This window comes from Oncorhynchus tshawytscha, linkage group LG08, assembly GCF_018296145.1.
Source record: "Oncorhynchus tshawytscha isolate Ot180627B linkage group LG08, Otsh_v2.0, whole genome shotgun sequence".
NCBI classification, from domain to species: Eukaryota; Metazoa; Chordata; class Actinopteri; order Salmoniformes; family Salmonidae; genus Oncorhynchus; species Oncorhynchus tshawytscha.
Genome location: NC_056436.1, coordinates 14954838 through 14978113, shown reverse-complemented (window position 1 = coordinate 14978113; position 23276 = coordinate 14954838). Strand labels below are relative to the sequence as shown.

The 23276-nt window shown below is 42.8% G+C and overlaps 2 protein-coding genes across 2 annotated transcripts in view; one reads left to right on the top strand and one right to left on the bottom strand.

Annotated features, from left to right (window-relative positions):
• The window catches only part of pals1a (protein associated with LIN7 1, MAGUK family member a), a 47924-nt gene that overhangs the window by 23448 nt on the left and 1200 nt on the right, over window positions 1–23276 (bottom strand). The window contains exon 2 of the mRNA XM_024430435.2: window positions 855–1398. Coding sequence (XP_024286203.1) covers window positions 855–1224 — 370 coding nt within the window. The 5' untranslated portion in view covers window positions 1225–1398. The remainder of the gene's footprint in view (window positions 1–854; window positions 1399–23276) is intronic.
• Window positions 20174–21338, top strand: LOC121846990 (rho family-interacting cell polarization regulator 1-like). The gene is made up of 3 exons (XM_042326250.1): window positions 20174–20189; window positions 20483–21058; window positions 21154–21338. The coding sequence occupies exons 1-3, from the start codon at window positions 20174–20176 to the stop codon at window positions 21336–21338; spliced, it is 777 nt and encodes a 258-aa protein (XP_042182184.1).

Below are 23276 nucleotides of genomic sequence, written 5' to 3'. Positions count from 1 at the left end.
TGTAGCCTGGTTCAGAATGTTTTGGAACAGACTTTTTAAATAATGTCCCCTCACAGGGCCCTCCCCTCCCCCCGAGGATCACTCACTCACAGAGCTTTAGAACAGGAATGCACCCACCATAGGCCTACAGACTAGGGGGGGTGTTGTGTCATTCATAAGCCTACTTGGAACAGTGAACTTGGGTTAAGAGACTGGGGGAGAGCCACAGACCGACACAAAGGATACATGTGTACTGAGAGAAAATAGATGGATGATTATAAAAGCTAAAGATGTCAAGGTCAGGGCTATTAAGCTGTCATTTTAGTCTGGTTGGTGTCATGTGTCTGTCTGATACTGATGTGTTAATGCTGCGGCTTGGTCCAGGCCTCTCGAAGAGATGTTTCTCAACGAGACTAACCTGGTTAAATAATAGCTTTATGCTGTTCTGACAGCTCAAGAGGTGTATTCTGAATTCTAGATGGACCCCACCCACTCCTGTAAATCTAAAAAGATCAACTTAAGCAAAATGGCACTTCCTTCACCACACTATCTGAGCAGTAATGTTGCCATACTTACATAGTGTGGTTGATTTTAAATTCAGCAGGACACAACCACCAACTTGTTAGAACTTTATCTTGGCTAGTGACCAGAGACTGATGCCAGAGACTGATGCCAGAGACTGATGCCAGAGACTGATGCCAGAGACTGATGCCAGAGACTGATGCCAGAGACTGATGCCAGAGACTGATGCCAGAGACTGATGCCAGAGACTGATGCCAGAGACTGATGCCAGAGACTGATGCCAGAGACTGAACGGGCACTTAATAGAACATTTAATATTGTATATCTTTGTTCTCATATTCAGTCCTACTCACCCAGTAGAGTGGGGGCCCCCAGGTTGGGTGGCAGTCCCAGTGGCCCTCCAGGGCCCTCGATGGGGTCGAAGGTGGGGTTATCGATGCCCACCTTGGGGTTCTGAGACAGCTTCTTGAGCCGTATGGAGGCGGTCAGATCCAGCTCCTGTCTGTTCTTGCCCTCTTCCTCCTTCCTCCTCCGGTCTTCCTGGTGCTGACGGATCCTCTCCAGCTGGGCAGAGCGCCTCACAGGCAGGGTACGGGCACCCAGGTCCCCCGGGCAGTCCACCGCCATCTCCCTGTGCCACTGCTGGGGCTCCTCCTGGTTGGCCTCAACTCCTCTTCCGTCTGACTCAGTCATGTGACCGTTCGTATAGGATGTGGTTATCATTATCACCCTTACTCCTTCTCCTGCTTCTCCTCCTCCGTGTGTGTGTTTGCAAGTGGTTGGCTGGGGGAAGCACTATGAGGTGTGATTTCTGCATGTCCGGGACCAAGCGGCCATGACACCCTAACTCACTACTGATGACTCGGCAGATGCTGGGATTCCAGGAGGGAAGGGCACCTGCAGAACAGGAAGGGAAGAACGGTTAGTATGGTACTGCAATGCTGTTGGTCACAGACAAACCACAACATAATACAGCCACACGACCTTACATTTCAATACCAGGGATTTTTCTGCCATTGTAATCTTTGGGCAGGCCGCCTAAGCGTTTATTTTCGGGCTGCCGGAGTCCAAACAAATGGAAATACGATCTCAGTATTAACATTAAAAAAAAAAAACTAAAATCAGATAAAGTTTGGAGAGAAGTGGACATAATTCCAAAAACAATTCATTTAAAACTGCAAAAATGTCTAAGCTCCATGGAGAAATGTGTAGAATTGCAGTAGATTGGCATACAAAAACAAATGTCTCTACATTGCGAAGATGGGGCCTCTAAAATGTACCTGTTCCCATTGGCCGAACACGCTCAATGCCCAGCCCACCACCTAAGCCCGTTTTTATTATCCAGAAAAAAAAAACACCAAATGAATCCAAAGAGCAGTCAGTCACTTACAGTACAACTCACCATCCAGGATTCAGCCCAAATAATTAGCTTTTTACACACACACCTCCCCAGCCAACATCTAAAACCTCTACTGGTCACGATGGCAACACCCACCCGTAGCACGCGCTCCAGCAGGTGTATCTCACTGATCATCCCTAAAGCCAACACCTCATTTGGCCACCTTTCCTTCCAGTTCTCTGCTGCCTGTGACTGGAACAAATTGCAAAAATCGCTGAAGTTGGAGACTTTTATCTCCCTCACCAACTTCAAACATCTGCTATCTGAGCAGCTAACCGATCGCTGCAGCTGTACATAGTCTATCGGTAAATAGCCCACCCAATTTACCTATCTCATCCCCATACTGTTCATATTTATTTACTTTTCTGCTCTTTTGCACACCAATATCTCTACCTGTACATGACCATCTGATCATTTATCACTCGTGTTAATTTGCAAAATTGTAATTATTCGCCTACCTCCTCATGCCTTTTGCACACAATGTATATAGACTTTTTTTCTACTGTGTCATTGACTTGTTAATTGTTTACTCCATGTGTAACTCTGTGTTGTCTGTTCACACTGCTATGCTTTATCTTGGCCAGGTCACAGTTGTAAATGAGAACTTGTTCTCAACTAGCCTACCTGGTTAAATAAAGGTGAAATAAAAAATATAAAAAATATCCCCAACCCACTGTAAACAACCTAAAATACACTTCAAGTGGAACCCAGAGACAAAGCTATTTACACACGTGGAACCCAGAAAGAGTAGCTGCTGCTTCAGCAACAGCTAATGGGGGTCCTAATAAAATATTACAATACTAAATAAGCCAACCAAAACAGAGACACCAAGCTACTACAATCTGTGGTCACTGCTGTTCTCTACAGGTCCCTCCCTCCCACTGTGGTCCCTGCTATTCTCTAAAGGTCCCTCCTTCCCTCCCTTCGTTATCCCTGCTGTTCTCTACAGCTCCCTCCGCCGTCAGTCTGTCAGCTGGTTGAGCCAGACCAGGCCAGACCAGAGGCCATTATCACTCAGTTAATCACCTTATATTACATACACAGACTGTTTTAAACCAAACAAATACCTCAGGCCTCACACACACAGAGTCTCTCACAGTCAGTCAAACACCACACACACACACACACACACTTTTAACCCTTGACCCACAGACACACTCCCCTCTCCAATGGATCTCTCTGACAAAAGGGTCAAAGGGCACTCAGAGAAACAGCTCTGCAGTTTTACACTTCAGAAGTAAAACCTTTAGGGCTGTCCCCGACAAAAAAACGAAATCCTGGTCGACCAAGTCATCTGTTGTTTCAACTAGAGGTTGACCGATTAAAATCGGCAAATGGGTGATGATTTAACAAAAGCGCATTCGTGGGAAAAAAAGCACAATCGTTGCACGAATGTACCTAACCATAAACATCAATGCCTTTCTTAAAATCAATACACAGAAGTATATCTTTTTTTAAACCTGCATATTTAGTTAAGAAATTAATATTAGCAGGCAATATTAACTAGGGAAATTGTGTCACTTCTCTTGTGTTTATTGCACGCAGAGTCAGAGTATATGCAACAATTTGGGCCGCCTGGTTCGTTGCGAACTGTGTGAAGACCGCCATTAATTTGCCAGAATTTTACATAATAAATAATGTAACAGCAATATTTATGGTTCCGTATTTCACTGAAAGAATAAACATTTTGTTTTCAAAATTATAGTTTCCAGATTTGACCATATTAATGACCAAAGGCTCATATCTGTGTTAATAATATTCAAGTCTATGATAGAGCAGTCTGACTGAGCGGTGGTAGGCAGCTGCAGGCTCGTAAGCATTCATTCAAACAGCAGCTTTTAGCAATGCTTGAAGCACAGTGCTGTTTATGACTTCAAGCCTATCAACTCCCGAGAATAGGCTGACAATACTAAAGTGCCTATTAAAACATCAAATAGTCAAAAGGCATATGAAATACAAAATGGTATAGAGAGAAAGTCTACACGTCATAATTCCTATAATAACTACAACCTAAAACTTCTTAACTGGGAATATTGAACCACCAGCTTTCATATGTTCTCATGTTCTGAGCAAGGAACATAAACATTAGCTTTTTTTACATGGCACACATTGCACTTCTACTTTCTTCTCCAACACTGTTTTTGCATTATTTAAACCAAATTGAACAGGTTTCATTATTTGAGACTAAATATATTTAATTTATGTATTATATTAAGTTAAAATGTGTTCATTCAATATTGTTGTAATTGTCATTACTAAAAAAATATATATATATAAACAAATAATAATAATAATAATAAAATCGGGAATTGGCTTTTTAGGTCCTCCAATAATCAGTATCGGCGTTGAAAAATTATAATCGGTCGAACTCTACATTCAACCAATTGATTGGACAACATTGTTAAAAGTTACATTTTCCATATATAAAACATCCTATGTGTTTGAATCAAATCAACTATATGCACTGAGCTTGTCTGATGCTTTAACACTAGAACTGCTAAAGCAGTCATTTTAGTGGATTGGTATATTCTAAATCTCAAAATGGTATGTACCCTATACCAGCCCACAAAATCCAAGCAGTCTTATCCGTCTACTAGGAGTACACAGTGAGAGTGTGGTGTAATTTACAAATGGCAAGAAGACCAAGAAGAATGGATGCACATGCTGCATTAGTGCAGCTACAAGATCTGAATGAAAGTTTCCAGATCCTGGCAAGGAATTAATCATGACATCTCGGATGATTTCTCTTCTGATTCTGAGCCACAGCCTGAACCTACATATCCGAAGTGCATAACAAGTCAGAACGCTACGCATTGAGCAGGTGTCCGCAACACCACCAAGTGAAACGGTGACGAGGCTTGTGGAACCTTACGTTGTCAAGGAGAGGAATGTCATCATCATGGACAATTTCTTCACTTCACTTCCACTGGTGAATAAGTTGCTTGTGAAAAAAAATAAAACCTTGTTGGCACCATGGCCAAAGCGAGAAGGGAGCTCCCTCCCGCTGCACAAAATAGGGCACCTGCACAGCCGTACAATGCTGAAGAATGACAAGACAACGCTCCCACTATACCAATGCAAGGCAAGAAAGAACGTTTCTGTCGTCATGAGCACCATGCATCTGTCATCGACAGAACAAAGATAAAACAGATACTATTACACATTACAACCAAATGCATGTCAATATTACATAATACGCCACATATCAGGCGTCATCAACTAGACTGTTTAGGCTACTCATGTTTAGACTACTGATATTTTCATCATTTGGCTGCGAGTTTTGCTGACTGTGTGTCTAGGATATTTTGTAATTTATATAGATATATATAAAGAAACTAGTTAGGCACTCCACAAATAAAATGTATTGAACAGTTGAATGTGTTTTGTTTTTACATATAGCCTACAGTAAAAACCTAATCAAAATGCTATTTTGTTATTTGAAATGAAAAAATATTGTAGTCTAAATGTTACCTAAACACATTCATGAACACAACCAAATGATTAGTTTGGCAATAGCATATATGAAATGTATTAATTATACTGTCAGAATGACTGCTATTTAGCTAGATGGGAGGTCCCTCGAAGCCCAGTGGCTCCAGTGTTTAATGCACAGTTTGATTAAATAATTAAGACAAATGATTCAAGAGGGAGCCCGATGACCATGCTGTTTAAAAAAAAAAATTAAATACAAAAAAGTGCCTGTGACTGGCACGTTGTCCCATTCTCCTTCAGTGAACAGGCAGCACAGCAAGTGTTTATCACGCTGTGCTAAAGCTGCAACATAATTACAGCCATTTTGTTTCTTACTCGTTTCTCTGACTGAAAAGTTCTGTTACAGAAATACCTCATTTGTTGACCCCTATTACTTTAACCCTTGCTCGCTTTACGTGAAACATGTACAGTGGGGCAAAAAAGTATTTAGTCAGCCACCAATTGTGCAAGTTCTCCCACTTAAAAAGATGAGAGGCCTGTAATTTTGTTTCTGGTGTCCTTTGACCCCTCTTTGGTCTTGGCCATAGTAGAGTTTGGAGTGTGACTGTTTGAGATTGTGGACAGGTGTCTTTTATCCTGATAACAAGTTCAAACGGGTGCCATTAATACAGGTAATGAGTGGAGGACAGAGGAGCCTCTTAAAGAAGAAGTTACAGGTCTGTGAGAGCCAGAAATCTTGCTTGTTTGTAGGTGACCAAATACTTATTTTCCACCATAATTTGCAAATAAATTCATAACAAATCCTACAATGTGATTTTCTGGATGATTTTCTCTCATTTTGTCTGTCATAGTTGAAGTGTACCTATGATGAAAATTACAGTCCTCTCATCTTTTTAAGTGGGAGAACTTGCACAATTGGTGGCTGACTAAATACTTTTTTGCCCCACTGTATGTATTGCGTGCACGTGACCAAATAGGGCCTGCCCTATAGCCCCCTATCAATCACATCAATACATTGGTTAGAACAGACTCCAGACACCACCACACGTGACAGCAAAATGGATGTGGAGGACGTGAAAAAGACACTGGAAATGGGTGAATGTTCACTGGTTGCTCAGGAGGGAAAGGGGAAGTCAGATGTGTAGAAGACATGTGACTTAGTTGTAGAAACTACAGGAGATCCAGATAAAGGAGGGTATAGGAACAAGCACTGTGTGAGTATAATGCGTACCAAACTGTTGCTGTTAGATTACAATATTATTTTTACTGACCATTTGGAACAGTGTAAAACTAACGGTTTTCATGTGGTGAAGGAGAGTCGGACCAAAATGCAGCGTGTAGATTGCGATCCATGTTTAATGAACAAACGTAACACGAATCTAAATACAAACACTACAAAACAATAAACGTAACGAAAACCCGAAACAGCCTAATACTGGTGCACATACACACAGAACAAGGACACTAAGGACAATCACCCACGACAAACTCAAAGAATATGGCTGCCTAAATATGGTTCCCAATCAGAGACAACGATAAACACCTGCCTCTGATTGAGAACCACTCCAGACAGCCATAGACTTTGCTAGATCACCCTACTAGCTACAATCCCAATATATACACACCACATACAAAAACCCCTGGCCTGACCCAATACATGAAGATAAACACAAAATACTTCGACCAGGGCGTGACAAAAACACTAAATAAATTATAAAATGTACTAAAAAGAAAAAGTCTGTTGTAAAGGACAAATGAATACAGTGCATTCAGAAAGTATTCAGACCCCTGGACTTTTTCCACAGTTACGTTACAGCCTAATTCTAAAATGGATTAAATAACCCCCCCAATCTACACACCATCATGACAAAGCGAAATCAGGTTTAGACAAATAAAAAACAGTATTACAAATAAAAAACAGATATACCTTATTTACATCAGTATTCAGACCCTTTGCTATGAGACTCTGTTGCATTCCGTTTCCACTCCACAAATCAGCCCTTTATGGTAGAGTGGCCAGACGGAAGTCACTCATCAGTAAAAGGAACACGAGAGCCCACTTCAAGTTTGCCAAAAGGCACCTAAAGGACTCTCAGACCATGATTAACAAGATTCTCTGGTTTGATGAAACCAAGATTGAACTCGTTGGCCTGAATGCCAAGCATCACGTCTGCAGGAAACCTGGCACCATCCCTACGGTGAAGCATGCTGGTGGCAGTATCATGCTGGGGGGATGTTTTTCAGAGGCAGGGACTGGGAGACTAGTCAGGATTGGGGGAAAGATGAACGGCGCAAAGTACAGAGAGAACCTTGATGAAAACCTGCTCCAGAGCACTCAGGACCTCAGACTGGGGCGAAGATTCACCTTCCAACAGGACAACGACCATAAGCACACAGCCAAGAGAGCACAGGAGTGGTATCAGGATAAGTCTCTGAATGTCCTTGAGTGGCCCAGCCAGAGCCCGGACTTGAACGCGATCAAAAATAGCTGTGCCACGACGTTCCCCATCCAACCTGAGAGCTTGAAAGAATCTGCAGAAAAGAATGGGAGAAACTCCCCAAATACAGAGGGTATAGGAGAGAGAGAATAATGTGTGTGATGTAATATTTTTATGCCCGTTTGGAACAATTTTAACACTAAATATATTCTAAGTAATACCAGAGTATCTTCTAACAAACAAATGTATAAATTGTAAAGCCTTTATTACAGCATAGCAAAGATCAAAAACAGTTGAATTTGTGAAATTGCTTCAAACATTTTGCAGGTATATGGGAGGCTTGGTGCTCACGGAATCGAGAGGCTATTTAACAAACACTCAGTGTATTTCTGTAGATATATACCGAGTATACAAAACATTAAGAACACTTGGTTTTTCCAAACCAGACTGATTAGGGGAATCCAGGTGAAAGTTCTCAATCCCTTATTGAAGTCACTTTTTAAATCCACTTCAGTGTAGATGAAGGGGAGGAGTCTTGAAACAATTGAGTCATGGAATGTGTGCCATTCTGAGGGTGAACGGGCAAGACAATAGAGGTATGGCAGTAGGTGCCAGGCGCACCAGTTTGTGTCAAGAACTGCAACGCTGCTGGGTTTTTCACACAACAGTTTCCTGTGTGTATCAATATTAGATTTATTAGTGTTGCACTATTATTCTTACATAATATAAAATCACTTAGAATGTCAGTATCACATGTCTTAGAGTGATGGACTGTGCCATCTCCGTGTCCTCCACAATGGATCAGTCCACTGAGACAGGCACCAATCAGACAGGTGTCTTGTGCACCATAAAAATGTTTAAAAAAATAATGTGCGACCACTCGACTAAAAAATCTCGGTTATCGACCTAACAACTGAACAGTCGACTAAATGGGGTCAGCCCTAAAAACCTTACACACAAGATGTAGGCCTACAAGATAAAGGTTATTTTAAAAGGTGACTGAAGTAGACCTAAAAGACAAGTTATTATGGCCCTGTCCGGGGGTGTCCTCGGATGGGGCCACAGTGTCTCCTGACCCCTCCTGTCTCAGCCTCCAGTATTTATGCTGCAGTAGTTTATGTGTCGGGGTCTAGGGTCAGTTTGTTATATCTGGAGTACTTCTCCTGTCCATTCCGTTGTCCTGTGTGAATTTAAGTATGCCCTCTCTAATTCTCTCTTTCTCGCTCTCGGAGGACCTGAGCCCTAGGACCATGCCTCAGGACTACCTGACATGATGACTCCTTGCTGTCCCTAGTCCACCTGGCCATGCTGCTGATCCAGTTTAAACTGTTCTGCCTGTGATTGTTATTTGACCATGCTGGTCATTTATGAACATTTGAACATCTTGGAACACCATGTTCTGTTATAATCTCCACCCGGCACAGCCAGAAGAGGACAGGCCACCCCACATAGCCTGGTTCCTCTCTAGGTTTCTTCCTAGGTTTTGGCCTTTCAAGGGAGTTTTTCCTAGCCACCGTGCTTCTACACCTGCATTGCTTGCTGTTTGGGGTTTTAGGCTGGGTTTCTGTACAGCACTTTGAGATATCAGCTGATGTACGAAGGGCTATATACATACATTTGATTTGATTATAAAAGGTGACTGTGGAGTCAGTACACATAGATGACATTTCAGTGGAACACACTTTCTGTTGTAATCTCAGGAAGATAACCAATATCAGCTCTCTCCCTCGCTCCAACAGGCCAGCACTGGTCACATGAAGCCGGACACCAGAATAGATAACCTTTGTCCCTCCATCCGTGGATCAACCCCTCCTCCACAGGTCCCTTCACATTCCTCTCTTCCTAGTTAGCTCCACTCCGAGCTGGACATACTCCCCAGGTCCTGCACTACTGAGCTGTGTCCCAGTGAGTCAGTGAGTGAGATTGACAGGGCACACATTCTAACCTCCTCAGCACAGCTCTGAATCTGAACAAGACCTCAATCTGCCCTCCTCCTTATCTCAAGAAATCCCTCATCTACCTCTTTTGCCTCTTTTTTTGTCTGGGCTCTCCTCTCTTCCCCCTCCCTCCCTTTCCCTCTCTGTCAGCCTCTCTGCTGTGTGGAGATTACGTGCCTCGAAGGACCCTTATGCATCTCCATGACAACAGCTTTGTCAGCAGGCAGGAGGTAAGGAGACAACACAAAGGACTGGAAAAAGAGGGAGATGTGGGGGGCGAGAAATAGGGTCCTCTGTCCTTACCCAGGTGTTGGTTAGTTAGTTGGTGCTCTGCTCTATAGTAGTAGCTAGGCTGAGGGCTCTCCTCTCTGTAGATTTCCCCCAGCAGAGTGGGTTCTCTCCCAGGCTGTGGATCAGTGACTCTACCCTCCTCTTAGGATCAACAGGCAGGCACTCAGTCTGCTTGCTCAGTCAGGTGGGAATGGAGAGGACTGATGCGTTATGACAGCGCCATTACACATTTCAAAACCAACATTGTTTCAGACCAGGTTGTGCTGGAAGTAACTGTACAAAAAAATAAAATGTTATTCTGTGCTGGCACTGTGAAGATATTTTTTTTATTCTTCAAGGTAGTAGTATGGGTAATCTACCAATTAAGATAAATGGAGGAAGTTACCTGAGGGAGAAAATATGGCAACACTAAGGCATGTCACTAATCCGAGTCAGGAAGAACATAGCACAGGCACACACACACACACACACACACCACACTGGGCCCTGTGCTGTCTCAAAGGTCAAAGCGTTGCAGTGACAGCGGAAAATTCCCATGATGCAAATGGTAAGAATGTAAAACAGCATTCCCGAGCAGAGCATAAGGGACCTATTGCCAGTGTGTGCGCGCGTGGAATCAAAGCAAACTTCCTCCCTTATTAAATATGAAGCAGAGTGCGGCAGAGGGATAGATGAAGGAAGCGTGTAGTGTTTGATATCTAATAGGTTTATAATGGAAAACACTTGCTCTGAGCCCTCGGCAACAAACAGTAAACACACAGAGGGCTTAATGGGAGGAGCAGAGGTGTAAACAACAAGCCTAAATTGGTGTAATTGTTTCTATTAGATGAGAGGATTGCCCACTCACCTGCACTAAGTATGGCAAATAAACACCCATATTTATTTTTTTATTTTACCTTTATTTAACTAGGCAAGTCAGTTAAGAACAAATTCTTATTTTCAATGACGGCCTAGGAACAGTGGGTTAACTGCATGTTCAGGGGCAGAACGACAGATTGTTGTCGGGGGTTTGAACTTGCAACCTTCCGGTTACTAGTCCAACGCTCTAACCACTAGGCTACCATGCCGCCCCGGCATAAACATGCCGTACACAGGCTACATGTGGTCCAGTGTTGGCAAGAGGGTGGCACTAGCCTTCCCAAGGTTGTGTGTATTTTGTATAGCCTATTAAATATAAAATACACATCCCATTCATTGAAATCAAGCAAAATTGATTTCCAAAAGGACTAGAAAATGAACAACTGTCAGTTCATAAGGTCATACTCAATAGACAGTGCTTGTATCAATTGTCATACCAAACAGAAAACATGCAGATGTTTTTGAGTACAGAATAAGTAACAAAAGAAAGAATGTTAAGTGTTTAAGGCTTGTGAAGAGAATCTCCCTGGGTGAAAAGTGAAGGAGCCTGTTTGTCCTTGGAAACTCAGTCTCTCTCACACACACGCAGAACAGACGCTTTGAATGAATAATGTAGTTTCTGTAAGTGACGTAGGATTAGGCTAGATGGCTGACAGTATCACTCACTGGATGAGTTGGAGCTGGAGGGCAGACACACAAATTAAAATGGTTGGTGGACATATAACGGGCTATTCTAAGCACTAAGGTTAAAAGAGTAAGTGAACATCGTTTCCAGAGGAAGGTGATATATTCTTTGGTGTTGAAGTGTGAATCTAATGCTCTATGACAGTGGAATTTCTTTAAATTGTAAATTCTATTTCCAGTCACTCAAACTCTACATCCTGTGGGGCGTGGTCAATTCAACTCATGATTTGAATGAGAGTCAAATCCAACACATGAATTGTGCTCAATTCAGAATTGACTCCCATTCAACTCATTAGTTGAAATTCAAATTGGTCACATCCGACAGGATATACAATTAGATTTTTGTACACCAGCTTTAAAAAAAAAGCTAAAACACACTATTTTTGGTTATTGGAAATCTATTTCACAGCGGTTTAGATGACACAATGATTCTCTACACTACACATGACTTGTTTTGGCACTAAATGGTGTTAGACAAACTATTTGAATTTTAGCAACCTGGAAATGGTTGGCGACCAAACAATCGAATTGGTCGATAGGCTGTTGGTCAACAGATTTTTTATTGTTGTCAAGCAGTGGCAAATATATTTAAAAAAAAATGTATGGCCCACGAGACACCTGTCTGAGTGGACTAATCCATTGTGTAGGCCACGGGGGTGGCACACCATTAGTACATCTACCGTTAATTACCATAGTTTTTAAATCTACAATGTTTGTTTGGTTATGGAAATTTCTGTTAATGCATTCAATATATTATTATTACTACCATTACAGTCTAACCTTTGTTTGCAGAGCGCACAACCTTATGCTACACTTGTGAGGAAAACGTTTTGGTTTATTTCATTCCATTTACAAGTTGTCAATTTATTAATTGCCTTTCGCTCAGAGCGCACCCAGCCAATCTTGTGTAAGGACACATCTGACTATGCATAAAACTAGGCCTAGGCTACCTGGCCTGCGTGCAAATGTAGGCCTATAAATGTAAATGTGGGGATCTGATACTAGTTCTGATTGAGAATCTTCACAGGGATGGTGAGATAAGCCAAAGTAATATTTTCTTTGCCTCAAAAAGCAAGTAAACAAAGTCTGTTTTTACATCCACTGAGAATGAAAATAGCTCCTCAACTAAGCATATTTGTAAAATCTTTCCAGCTCTCTCCCGTTCGATTACCCCTCTGACCTGGTGGAAATGTCATAAAAAAGGCCTACATGATTACTTCTCATCACTTGCGCAAATAGCCTAGTCATAGTCTGCAGCTCACTGGAGCAGAAAATGGAGGGCCCAGAATATTTTATACAATGTTGCAAGTTTGCTAGTGCAAGCTTATGGCTGGACCAAGGTATATAGTTGATACAATGTTTCAACTTCCTTGCAGACAGGAAATGCATAGCCAATTTGATTTATAGGATATATATATATATTTTTATCTGAATATTTTCTGTTTTAATTTCTTAGCTTTATGTACGCCATTATTAAATATTGGCAATGGCAATAGAAAAGTGTCTTTTAGATTTCTATAATTTCATCTAAATAGAATTTTGATTAACCACATGACATTGATTTTGAGATATGAAGACTATTATAAATTAAATGAAACGGTTCCACGAAAGTGTGCATATGAAAATCCTAACTGGCATGCAGAGCAGTCAAAAATGGAGGGTCGGGAACAGGTCAGTTTCTTCTGGATAGGCTAGATTGGTCTCTAGCTCCCTCTTTAGTAATTTGTGTCTTCAGTTGTTTTTGTTCCATTGGCCCTGTGCTTAGGGTCGTTGTCCTGTTGGAAGGTGAACCTTCACCCCAGTCTGAGGTCCTGAGCAGGTTTTCATCAAGGATCTCTATACTTTGCTCTGTTCATCTTCGCCTCGATCCTGACTAGTCTCCCAGTCCCTGCTGCTGAACAACATCCCCACAGCATGATGCTGCCAACACCATGCTTCACCGTAGGTTTCCTCCAGACTTGACGCGTACCATTCAGGCCAACGAGTTCAATCTTGGTTTCATCAGACAGGAGATGGTCTAAGAGTCCTTTAGGTGCCTTTTTGGCAAACTCCAAGCAGGCTGTCATGTGAATTTTACTGAGGGGTGTCTTCAGTCTGGCCACTCTACCATAAAGGCCTGATTGGTAGAGTGCTGCAGAGATGGTTGTCCTTCTGGAAGGTTCTCCCATCTCCACAGTGGAACACTGGAGCTCTGTCAGAGAGACCATCAGGTTCTTAGTCACCTCCCTGACCAAGGCCCTTTTCCCCCGATTGCTCAGTTTGGCCAGGCGGTCAGCTTTAAGAAGAGTCTTGGTGGTTCCAAACTTCTTCCATTTAAGAATGATGGAGGCTACTGTGTTCTTGGGGACCTTCAATGCTGCAGAAATGTTTTTGTACCCTTCCCCAAATCTGTGCCTCAACATGATTAGGATTATCATCAACTAGCATGGGTTACTAATATGATTAGGGTTATGACTAGCTACTGGACAAAATTAAGTTGATTTGAAAACCAATAGAACATGAGAATAATGCTGGTTTCAATGGCATATTAAGCATTTATAAAATAATTCCCTCCACATTTCAATTGTTGTATTTTGGCTAGCCTACTTAGAAACAAGGCAAGACATGCTTCATGAACTTACATAAGGTGGGTGATGAGCAACAGGCACTGTCCTTCACTCTCCGGTCTTGTGACCATTTCATCTGAACGAGACATGCAGTCAAAAGTTTGAACACATCTACTCATTCAAGGGCTTTTCTTGATTTTTACTATTTTCTACATGGTAGAATAATAGTGAAGACATCAAAACTATGAAAAAACACATATGGAATCACGCAGTAACCAAAAGAGATTCTTCAAAGTAGCCACCCTTTGCCTTGATGACAGCTTTGCACACTCTTGACATTCTCTCAACCAGCTTCATGAGGTAGTCACCTGGAATGCATTTCAATTAACAGGTGTTAAAAAGTGGAGGGTTAAAAAGTTAATTTGTGGAATTTATTTCCTTCTTAATGCGTTTGAGACAATCAGTTGGGTTGTCACAAGGTAGGATTGGTATACAGAAGATAGCCCTATTTGGTAAAATACTGAGTACATATTATGGCAAGAAGAGCTCAAATAAGCAAAGAGAAATGACAGTCCATCATTTAAGACATGAAGGTCAGTCAAGGCGAAACATTTCAAGAACTTTGACAGTTTCTTCTAGTGCAGTCGCAAAAACCATCAAGCGCTATGATGAAACTGTCTCTCATGAGGACCGCCACAGGTAAGGAAGACCCAGAGTTACCTCTGCTGCAGAGTTCATTAGAGTTACCAGCCTCAGAAATTGCAGCACAAATAAATGCTTCACAGAGTTCAGTAACAGACATCTCAACATCAACGGTGCAGAGGAGACTGTGTGAATCAGGCCTTCATTATCGAATTGCTGCAAAGAAACCACTACTAAAGGACACCAATAAGAAAAAAAGAGACTTGCTTGGTCCAAGAAAGACGAGCAATGGACATTAGACCGGTGGAAACCTGTCCTTTGGTCTGATGAGTCCAAATGTGAGATTTTTGGTTCCAACCGCCGTGTCTTTGTGAGACTCAGCGTAGGTGAACAGATGATCTCTGCATGTGTGGTTCCCACCATGAAGCATGGAGGAGGTGTGATGGTGCTTTGCTGGTGACACTAAGTGATTTATTTAGAATTCAAGGCACACTTAACCAGCATGTCTAACACAGCTTTCTGCAGCGATACGCCATCACATCTGTTTGCATTTAGTGGGACTATCATTTGTGTTTCAACTTTACAATGACCCAACATACCTCCAGGCTGTATAAGGGCTATTTGACCAAGAAGGAGTGGTGCATCAGATGACCTGACCTCCACAATCCCCCAACCTCAACCCAATTGAGATGGTTTGGGTTGAGTTGGACCGCAGAGTGAAGAAAAAGCAGCCAACAAGTATTCAGCATATGTGAGAACTCCTTCAAGACTGTTGGAAAAGCATTCCAGGTGAAGCTGGTTGAGAGAATGCCAAGAGTGTGCAAAGCAGTCAAGGCAAAGCGTGGCTACTTTGAAGAATATAAAATATATTGATTTGTTTAACACTCATTTGGTTGTTACATGATTCCATACATGTTATTTCTTGTTGTTGTGATGTCCTTACTATTATTCAACAACGTAAAAAAAATGTAAAAATAAAGAAAAACCCTGGAATGAGTCAGTGTGTCTAAACTTTTGACTGGTTCTATGTCAAACATGACTGGAGTTTATATTTTTGTAATTAAAGGTTGGGCTACATTTTCTGGCACCTTCAAAGGCACATCACTACACTGACATGCAAGCCTGTTTATTTATTTAGGCCTACATGAAAATTAGACACTGTTTGATGGTGATATTTATTTTTACTCTTAAATCTATATTATTTTGTCCGACTATTTTTTTTTTTTTTTTACTTGTCCAGACAAGCGTTAATGTCGAGCCCTGGCATGTATATAACGACATGATTGATGTTTTATGTACAAGATGTATGTTTGTACAGACTTCACCTATTATAGAATAGGCATTTCAATTTCATTTAACTCAATTCTATTTCCTTTCATTCAAATTCTGTATCCTGTTCACTACTTCAATTAAAAAATTATATTCAAATTCAAGAAATGAATTGGAATTTATGGAGGCAAATGACAAGGATTTTTCAAGATATGAATGCATACACACACACAGTCTCTTCAGTGGCCAATGTACGGTAGTCTATATATTTTATGTCCTTGAGTATCCTGTTGCCCCCTTTGTGTTGTTCTGCAAAATTGTTGTAGCACAGTGTATGGATAAGGTTTCCCCACCACATAGTGAGTGTCAGACTGACTCATGTGTTGATACTGACGCCTCTGTTGTTTTCAGTGGACACAATTTACATGAGGTGGCCAGAGAAGAACACCTTATTGTCCATGTTCCTTACGGAGTCATGCAAACAAGCACGGACTTCATTCCCAGCCTCTCAAAGTCCATCCTGTTACCATTTCAAGAGCATCAATGCAGGTGAAGACCATAAAATAAGATTACAATAGTGGTTGAAAACAAGCCTGCATCGCTTAAAGTATGAACTATGTGCAGCCTAAACAAAAATGGCCATTCAAAAACCTCTTTGGGTTCAGTTTCCTTTTGCTCTAAAATTACAACTCTAGCAATAAGGCCCGAGGACTGTTGGTATATGGCCAATATACCACGGCTAAGGGCTGCTCTTAGGCACAACGCATCGCGAGTGCCTGAACACAGGCATTAGCCGTGGTATATTGGCCGTATATCACAAACCACTGAGGTAAACTGGTTTCCAACATAATTAGAACAGTAAAAATAAATGTTGTGTCATACCTGTAGTATACAGTCTGATATACCATGGCTGTCAGCCAACCAGCATTCAGGGCTCGAACCACACAGTTTATAACGTCACAGTAGACGTGCTATAAGTAGCTATTTCAGTTATGCCCTGGGCTGTGTATTGATTAACTACGGAAGGTCAAGCCTGAAGATTGTCTCTCTCCAGTAAGCTCCAGGCCAGCCTGACATCTGTCTCTTATAAACACACACCTGACAAACCTGAGGAGTGATATTTTAGGGCAGTCAACCAGTCACTCTGTTGCTCCCTTTTAAAACAACAGTAGTAGCATGGTTAGTCATGAGAAGGATGAGTGTATATTTGTTTATGAGAGGGGGTGGGAAGTCAGATCTCAATTGGAAGTCTAGAGAATACAGTGATAGTTAAGAGCAGTGGTGCACACTACTCAACCATTTTCACACCAGGCACCTCAAATTAACTACACACATACAAATGGCAGCCTGACACATTCCATCTCAAGATCTTGAGCTAATTTAGTATGACAGACCTTCCCCTCCCCCTAGAAGAGCTGTGTCCGTAAGGAGGACAAATGACACACCCAGGGCTACTACACACCCAGGGCTACTACACACCCAGGGCTCGAGACTAATATTTTCTCATCAATGTACGAGAATCATCCCGAAGCGCAATTTCAACCGAAAAGCAACCGTCCCAAATAAAACCAAAAATGTAATAACAATATTAATATTTTTTATTAAAAAACACTTCACAATTATTACGACAATAAGGGTCTAGGACCTAGGTAATTGACAGTGATTTAAAAGTAGGCCTACTATTGAAATAGATAAATGAGGCTGTCAACCAAGTATCCTGGAAGGATATTGACCTCATCCCGTCAGTAGAGGATGCCTGGTCGTTATTAAATAAGCATGCCCCTTTCAAAAAATGTAGAACTAAGAAAAGACATAGCCCTTGGTTCAATCCAGACCTGACTGCCCTCGACCAGAACAAAAACTTCCTGTGGCGGACTGCACTAGCATTGAATAGTCCCCGCGATATGCAACTTTTCAGGGAAGTCAGGAACCAATACACGCAGTCAGTTAGGAAAGCAAAGGCTAGCTTTTTCAACCAGAAATGTGCATCCTGTAGCTCTAACTCCTAAAAGTTTTGGGACACTGTAAAGTCCATGGAGAATAAGAGCACTTCCACCCAGCTGCCCACTGCACTGAGGTTAGGAAACACTGTCACCACCGATAAATCCACGATGATCGAGAATTTCAAAAAGCATTTAGTTGCTAAGCATTTCTCTACGGCTGGCCATGCTTTCCTCCTGGCTACCCCAACCCCGGCCTCCACACCCGTCGCAGCTACTTGCCCAAGCCTCCCCAGCTTCTCCTTCACCCGACTAGCAGATGTTCTGAAAGAGCTGCAAAACCAGGACCCGTACAAATCAGCTGGGCTAAACAATCTGGACCCTCTGTCTAAAATTATCCGCTGCCATTGATAATAGGGGTTGCAACAGTCTGTTCAACATCTCTTTCGTATTGTCTGAGATGCCTAAAGATTGGAAAGCTGCCGCAGTCATCCCCATCTTCAAAGGGGGTGACACTCCAGACCCAAACTATTACAGACCTATATCCATCCTGCCTTGCCTTTCCAAAGTCTTCGAAAGCCAAGTTAATAAACAGATGACCGACCATTTCGAATCCTACCGTACGTTCTCCACTGTGCAATCCGGTTTCCGAGCTGGTCTTCGGCAGACAGGTCATCGGCAGACTCAACCGCCTTGGTTTCTCAAATGATTGCCTCGCCTGGCTCACTTCTCAGATAGAGTTCAGTGTGTCAAATCGGAGGGCCTGTTGTCCGGACCTTTGGCAGTCTCTATGGCGGTGCAACAGGGTTCAGTTCTCGGGCCGACTCTTTTCTCTGTATACATCAATGATGTTGCTCTTGCTGGTGATTCTCTGATCCACCTCTACACAGACGACATAATTCTGTATACTTTTGGCCCTTCTTTGGACACTGTGTTAACAAACGAGCTTTAATGCCATACAACTCTCCTTCCGTGGCCTTCAACTGCTCTTAAACGCGAGTAAAACTATATGCATGCTTTTCAACCAATCGCTGCCCGCACCCGCCCGCCCAACTAGCATCACTACTCTGGACGGTTCTGACTTAGAATATGTGGACAACTACAAATACCTAGGTGTCTGGCTAGACTGTAAACTCTCCTTCCAGACTCATATTAAACATCTCCAATCCAAAGTTAAATCTAGAATCAGCTTACTATTTTGCAGCAAAGCCTCCTTCAATGACGCCGCCAAACATACTCTTGTAAAACTGACTATCCTACCAATCCTCGACGATGTCATTTACAAAATAGCCTCCAACACTCAGCAAACTGGATACAGTCTATCACAGTCCCATCTGTTTTGTGCATTTTAGAAAATGTGTTTTCCCGCAATTTGCATTTTGGAACATTTGCATGTAGGCCTGCCGCCGTGTGCACATTGTTGCAATTAAAATATGAAATAATAGTTATCAAAATTTTAAGCAAAACATTCCTTTGGATGCAACAGTGGTTGTATGATTTTTGGATCTATCGTCCCGGGACTGTGCCAAAGTCTGTTTTGAACAGTCTTAGACATCTTTTTAAAGTCCTCGAGATGAAGAAACGCCCTCAATTTCAAGCCCTGCACACACTGGGCCCTTTGAGTGGACCATCTGCTGCTGTGTGGCTTAGCTAAGCACCCTGGTGGAGACAGAGTGGTCATCCTCCTGGTCCTCTCAACCACTGGGCTAACTGAACTGACTGACCAACAGACAGCTATACACAATGGGCCTGGTAGAGGCTGCAGAAACCTTCCTAAACAGCTCATTACACATATCAACCAAATTTATATGATAATACTATTTCTACATCAGCAGCCACCTGGCCTAAACCCCAAAGACTAAGCAGCAGTATATAGACTACAATGTGAGAGCAAAGGCAGATGGAACAGGTTCATTACCTGTGGGTAAGGGAGGAGGGGTCAGTGTGTGTGTGTGTAGGTGTTTTGTTTTTAAGGGGACGCAGCAGGAGTAGCAGGTCCTAGGCTGTGGGTGTGACCTAACCTTTCAGATTAAAGCAGAGTGAGAGGAACAAACCTACAGGACCTGAAGAGTAAACAGTGTTTACTTCTGCACCTGTCTGTCTGATATATAGAGATCCAATTAACTTACTATTAATTATTCTAATTCTATGGTCTTATGTCATATTTTCACCAATGGCGCACGCACACACACACTAAACAGTGGACAGCACCTGGAAATGATTACCTTAACTAAGAATGTATGACCCAGTCAGTACGTGCTTGAATTGCCTGAACAGCAAAAAAAAAAAGATACTCTTGGGAGGTAACAAAACAAAGAGACAATTTGACCACTGTCTTCTCCCCCAAACATACCACACCTGGTCCAGGCTACATCACTGTCTTCTCCCCCAAACATACCACACCTGGTCCAGGCTACATCACTGTCTTCTCCCCCAAACATACCACACCTGGTCCAGGCTACATCACTGTCTTCTCCCCAAACATACCACACCTGGTCCAGGCTACATCACTGTCTTCTCCCCAAACATACCACACCTGGTCCAGGCTACATCACTGTCTTCTCCCCCAAACATACCACACCTGGTCCAGGCTACATCACTGTCTTCTCCCCCAAACATACCACACCTGGTCCAGGCTACATCACTGTCTTCTCCCCCAAACATACCACACCTGGTCCAGGCTACATCACTGTCTTCTCCCCCAAACATACCACACCTGGTCCAGGCTACATCACTGTCTTCTCCCCCAAACATACCACACCTGGTCCAGGCTACATCACTGTCTTCTCCCCCAAACATACCACACCTGGTCCAGGCTACATCACTGTCTTCTCCCCCAAACATACCACTGGTCCAGGCTACATCACTGTCTTCTCCCCCAAACATACCACTCCTGGTCCAGGCTACATCACTGTCTTCTCCCCCAAACATGCCACTCCTGGTCCAGGCTACATCACTGTCTTCTCCCCCAAACATACCACACCTGGTCCAGGCTACATCACTGTCTTCTCCCCCAAACATACCACTCCTGGTCCAGGCTACATCACTGTCTTCTCCCCCAAACATACCACACCTGGTCCAGGCTACATCACTGTCTTCTCCCCCAAACATACCACACCTGGTCCAGGCTACATCACTGTCTTCTCCCCAAACATACCACACCTGGTCCAGGCTACATCACTGTCTTCTCCCCCAAACATACCACACCTGGTCCAGGCTACATCACTGTCTTCTCCCCCAAACATACCACACCTGGTCCAGGCTACATCACTGTCTTCTCCCCCAAACATACCACACCTGGTCCAGGCTACATCACTGTCTTCTCCCCCAAACATACCACACCTGGTCCAGGCTACATCACTGTCTTCTCCCCCAAACATACCACACCTGGTCCAGGATAAATCTGATTTACAGACTAACACTGTGCAAACAGCATGGTAACATCATGGTGGTGTTTGGGGTTGAGGTTGGTCTGTCCGTGTCCTTACCGGTCCTGGTGGTGTGTAGCCACAAACAACACTAGAATGTCATATACTACCCTCTAGGCTTGTTGGTGGCTAGGTTATACGAGGTGAATCACACATGGTCCTGCTAGCACTGCAGGTGTCATCTCTACAGGACAGACCTGTACTACCATGGGCAAGAAGCAGCTTGTCACGGGCACAGCAGGCAGCTAAAAGCCCACTTGACAACCTTATTCTTTTATTTAACTAGGCAAGTCAGTTAAGAATGAATTCTTATTTACAATGACAGCCTACCCAAGCCCCTCCCCTAACCAGGATGACACTGGGCCAATTGTGCACCACCCTATGGGTCGGATGTGATACAGCCTGGATTTGAACCAGGGACTGTAGTGACACCTCTTGTATTGAGATGCAGTGCTTTAGACCGCTGTGCCACTCGGGAGCTCTTAAAGGGTGGTGTCTGTCTGTTCTTTCCTGGTCTAGCCTTCTGAGACCACAGATGGGGTTGAGAAGCCCTCCTCCTCCAGCCCACTGTCCTGAGCCAAACCAAATATAAACAACACTGGGCAGAGTCTAACATTCCACTCAAGATATTTTCATTCCCACACGCTGCTTTTATTCTCACTTCTTGGCTCACATTTAAAGGAGCGAAATATAGGCTAGGAAAATCAACTAGGCCTGTGAACTTATTTCTTCTGATTACATGTAATCACAGGGTCCCCAGTGACACCTCAGCTGTGGGTCAGTGTATCCTATCCTCCCTTAGCCTGTCACTGTGGAGGAGAAACAGACCAGGATTCTGATCTTCTCCAGAACTCTCACTCCACATTCCAACACTCCGCACACAGAATAATGAACATTCCAGATTCCAGGGAAGAGGAAATGAGAGATCATGTAACATACTGAACCACCTCATAACAGGGTTTTAAATAAAGGTGAAATAAAAAACAAACAGCACCAGGGTGGTAGAGAGGGGGCGGAGAGACGGGATGCATGAGGGTGGAGAGAACGACAGAGGGGCCTATGACAGTCTCTAGTCCATAAAAGACAATGGCATTTATAGTAAGTGTTACATTTTGATAACATGTTGCAGAAGTACACTCAACAGCTATCAAACTCCTCAAAAATTAAAGTGGAGTGCTTTCAGCTATTCTACCTGCTCAAAACTGGACAATGACCTTCAACGTGGAAGTGGACATAAATGGAAGCGAAGGCAGCTCAGTTAATTTGTAAACCAAACTTCTTTTAATGTGAACTTTATACTACTATATGGGCAACATTCTGCCAGTCACAACAAAACATTGATATTTCGATAAATAGAAGCCTCGCTCTCTCTGGCTACTACAACCATGACTATGGGGGTGGCCTAGCCAGGGTGGACAGCCGGGCCGGGGGGAGACTTCACATCAGTTAGGGGCTGTTTTAGTTTAGACCTGGCTGCTAACGAATGAGGTGAACTATCTGAGATACCAGCACCTGAATACCTTGATGACAAACTTGTCAAATTAAGGGGAAAACTCTTGGTTGCCGTGCATTCTGTAGCTCATCATCAGCACAGGCTAATTTGAGAATTCAGGCCTTATTGTTAAGCAAGGTCAGTGGGGTCCTTCCCAGCAATTTTAGGTCACGTAAACAGAGGGAACCCACTTATCTGTGAATAGTAGAACAGTCATGTGACATGTGCATGTGATTATGGAGACTGATAAGATTGTTATTTTTTACCATTATAGTATCAGGATGGGCAGTAGGTGATAAGCACCCAGTGTGTGGTTGCTGCTTGATTAGATTTGAGTTATCTACGATAAATGGATGTGGGCTTCATTTAATTATTTTATATTTAACTAGGCAAGTCAGTTAAGAACAAATTCTTATTTT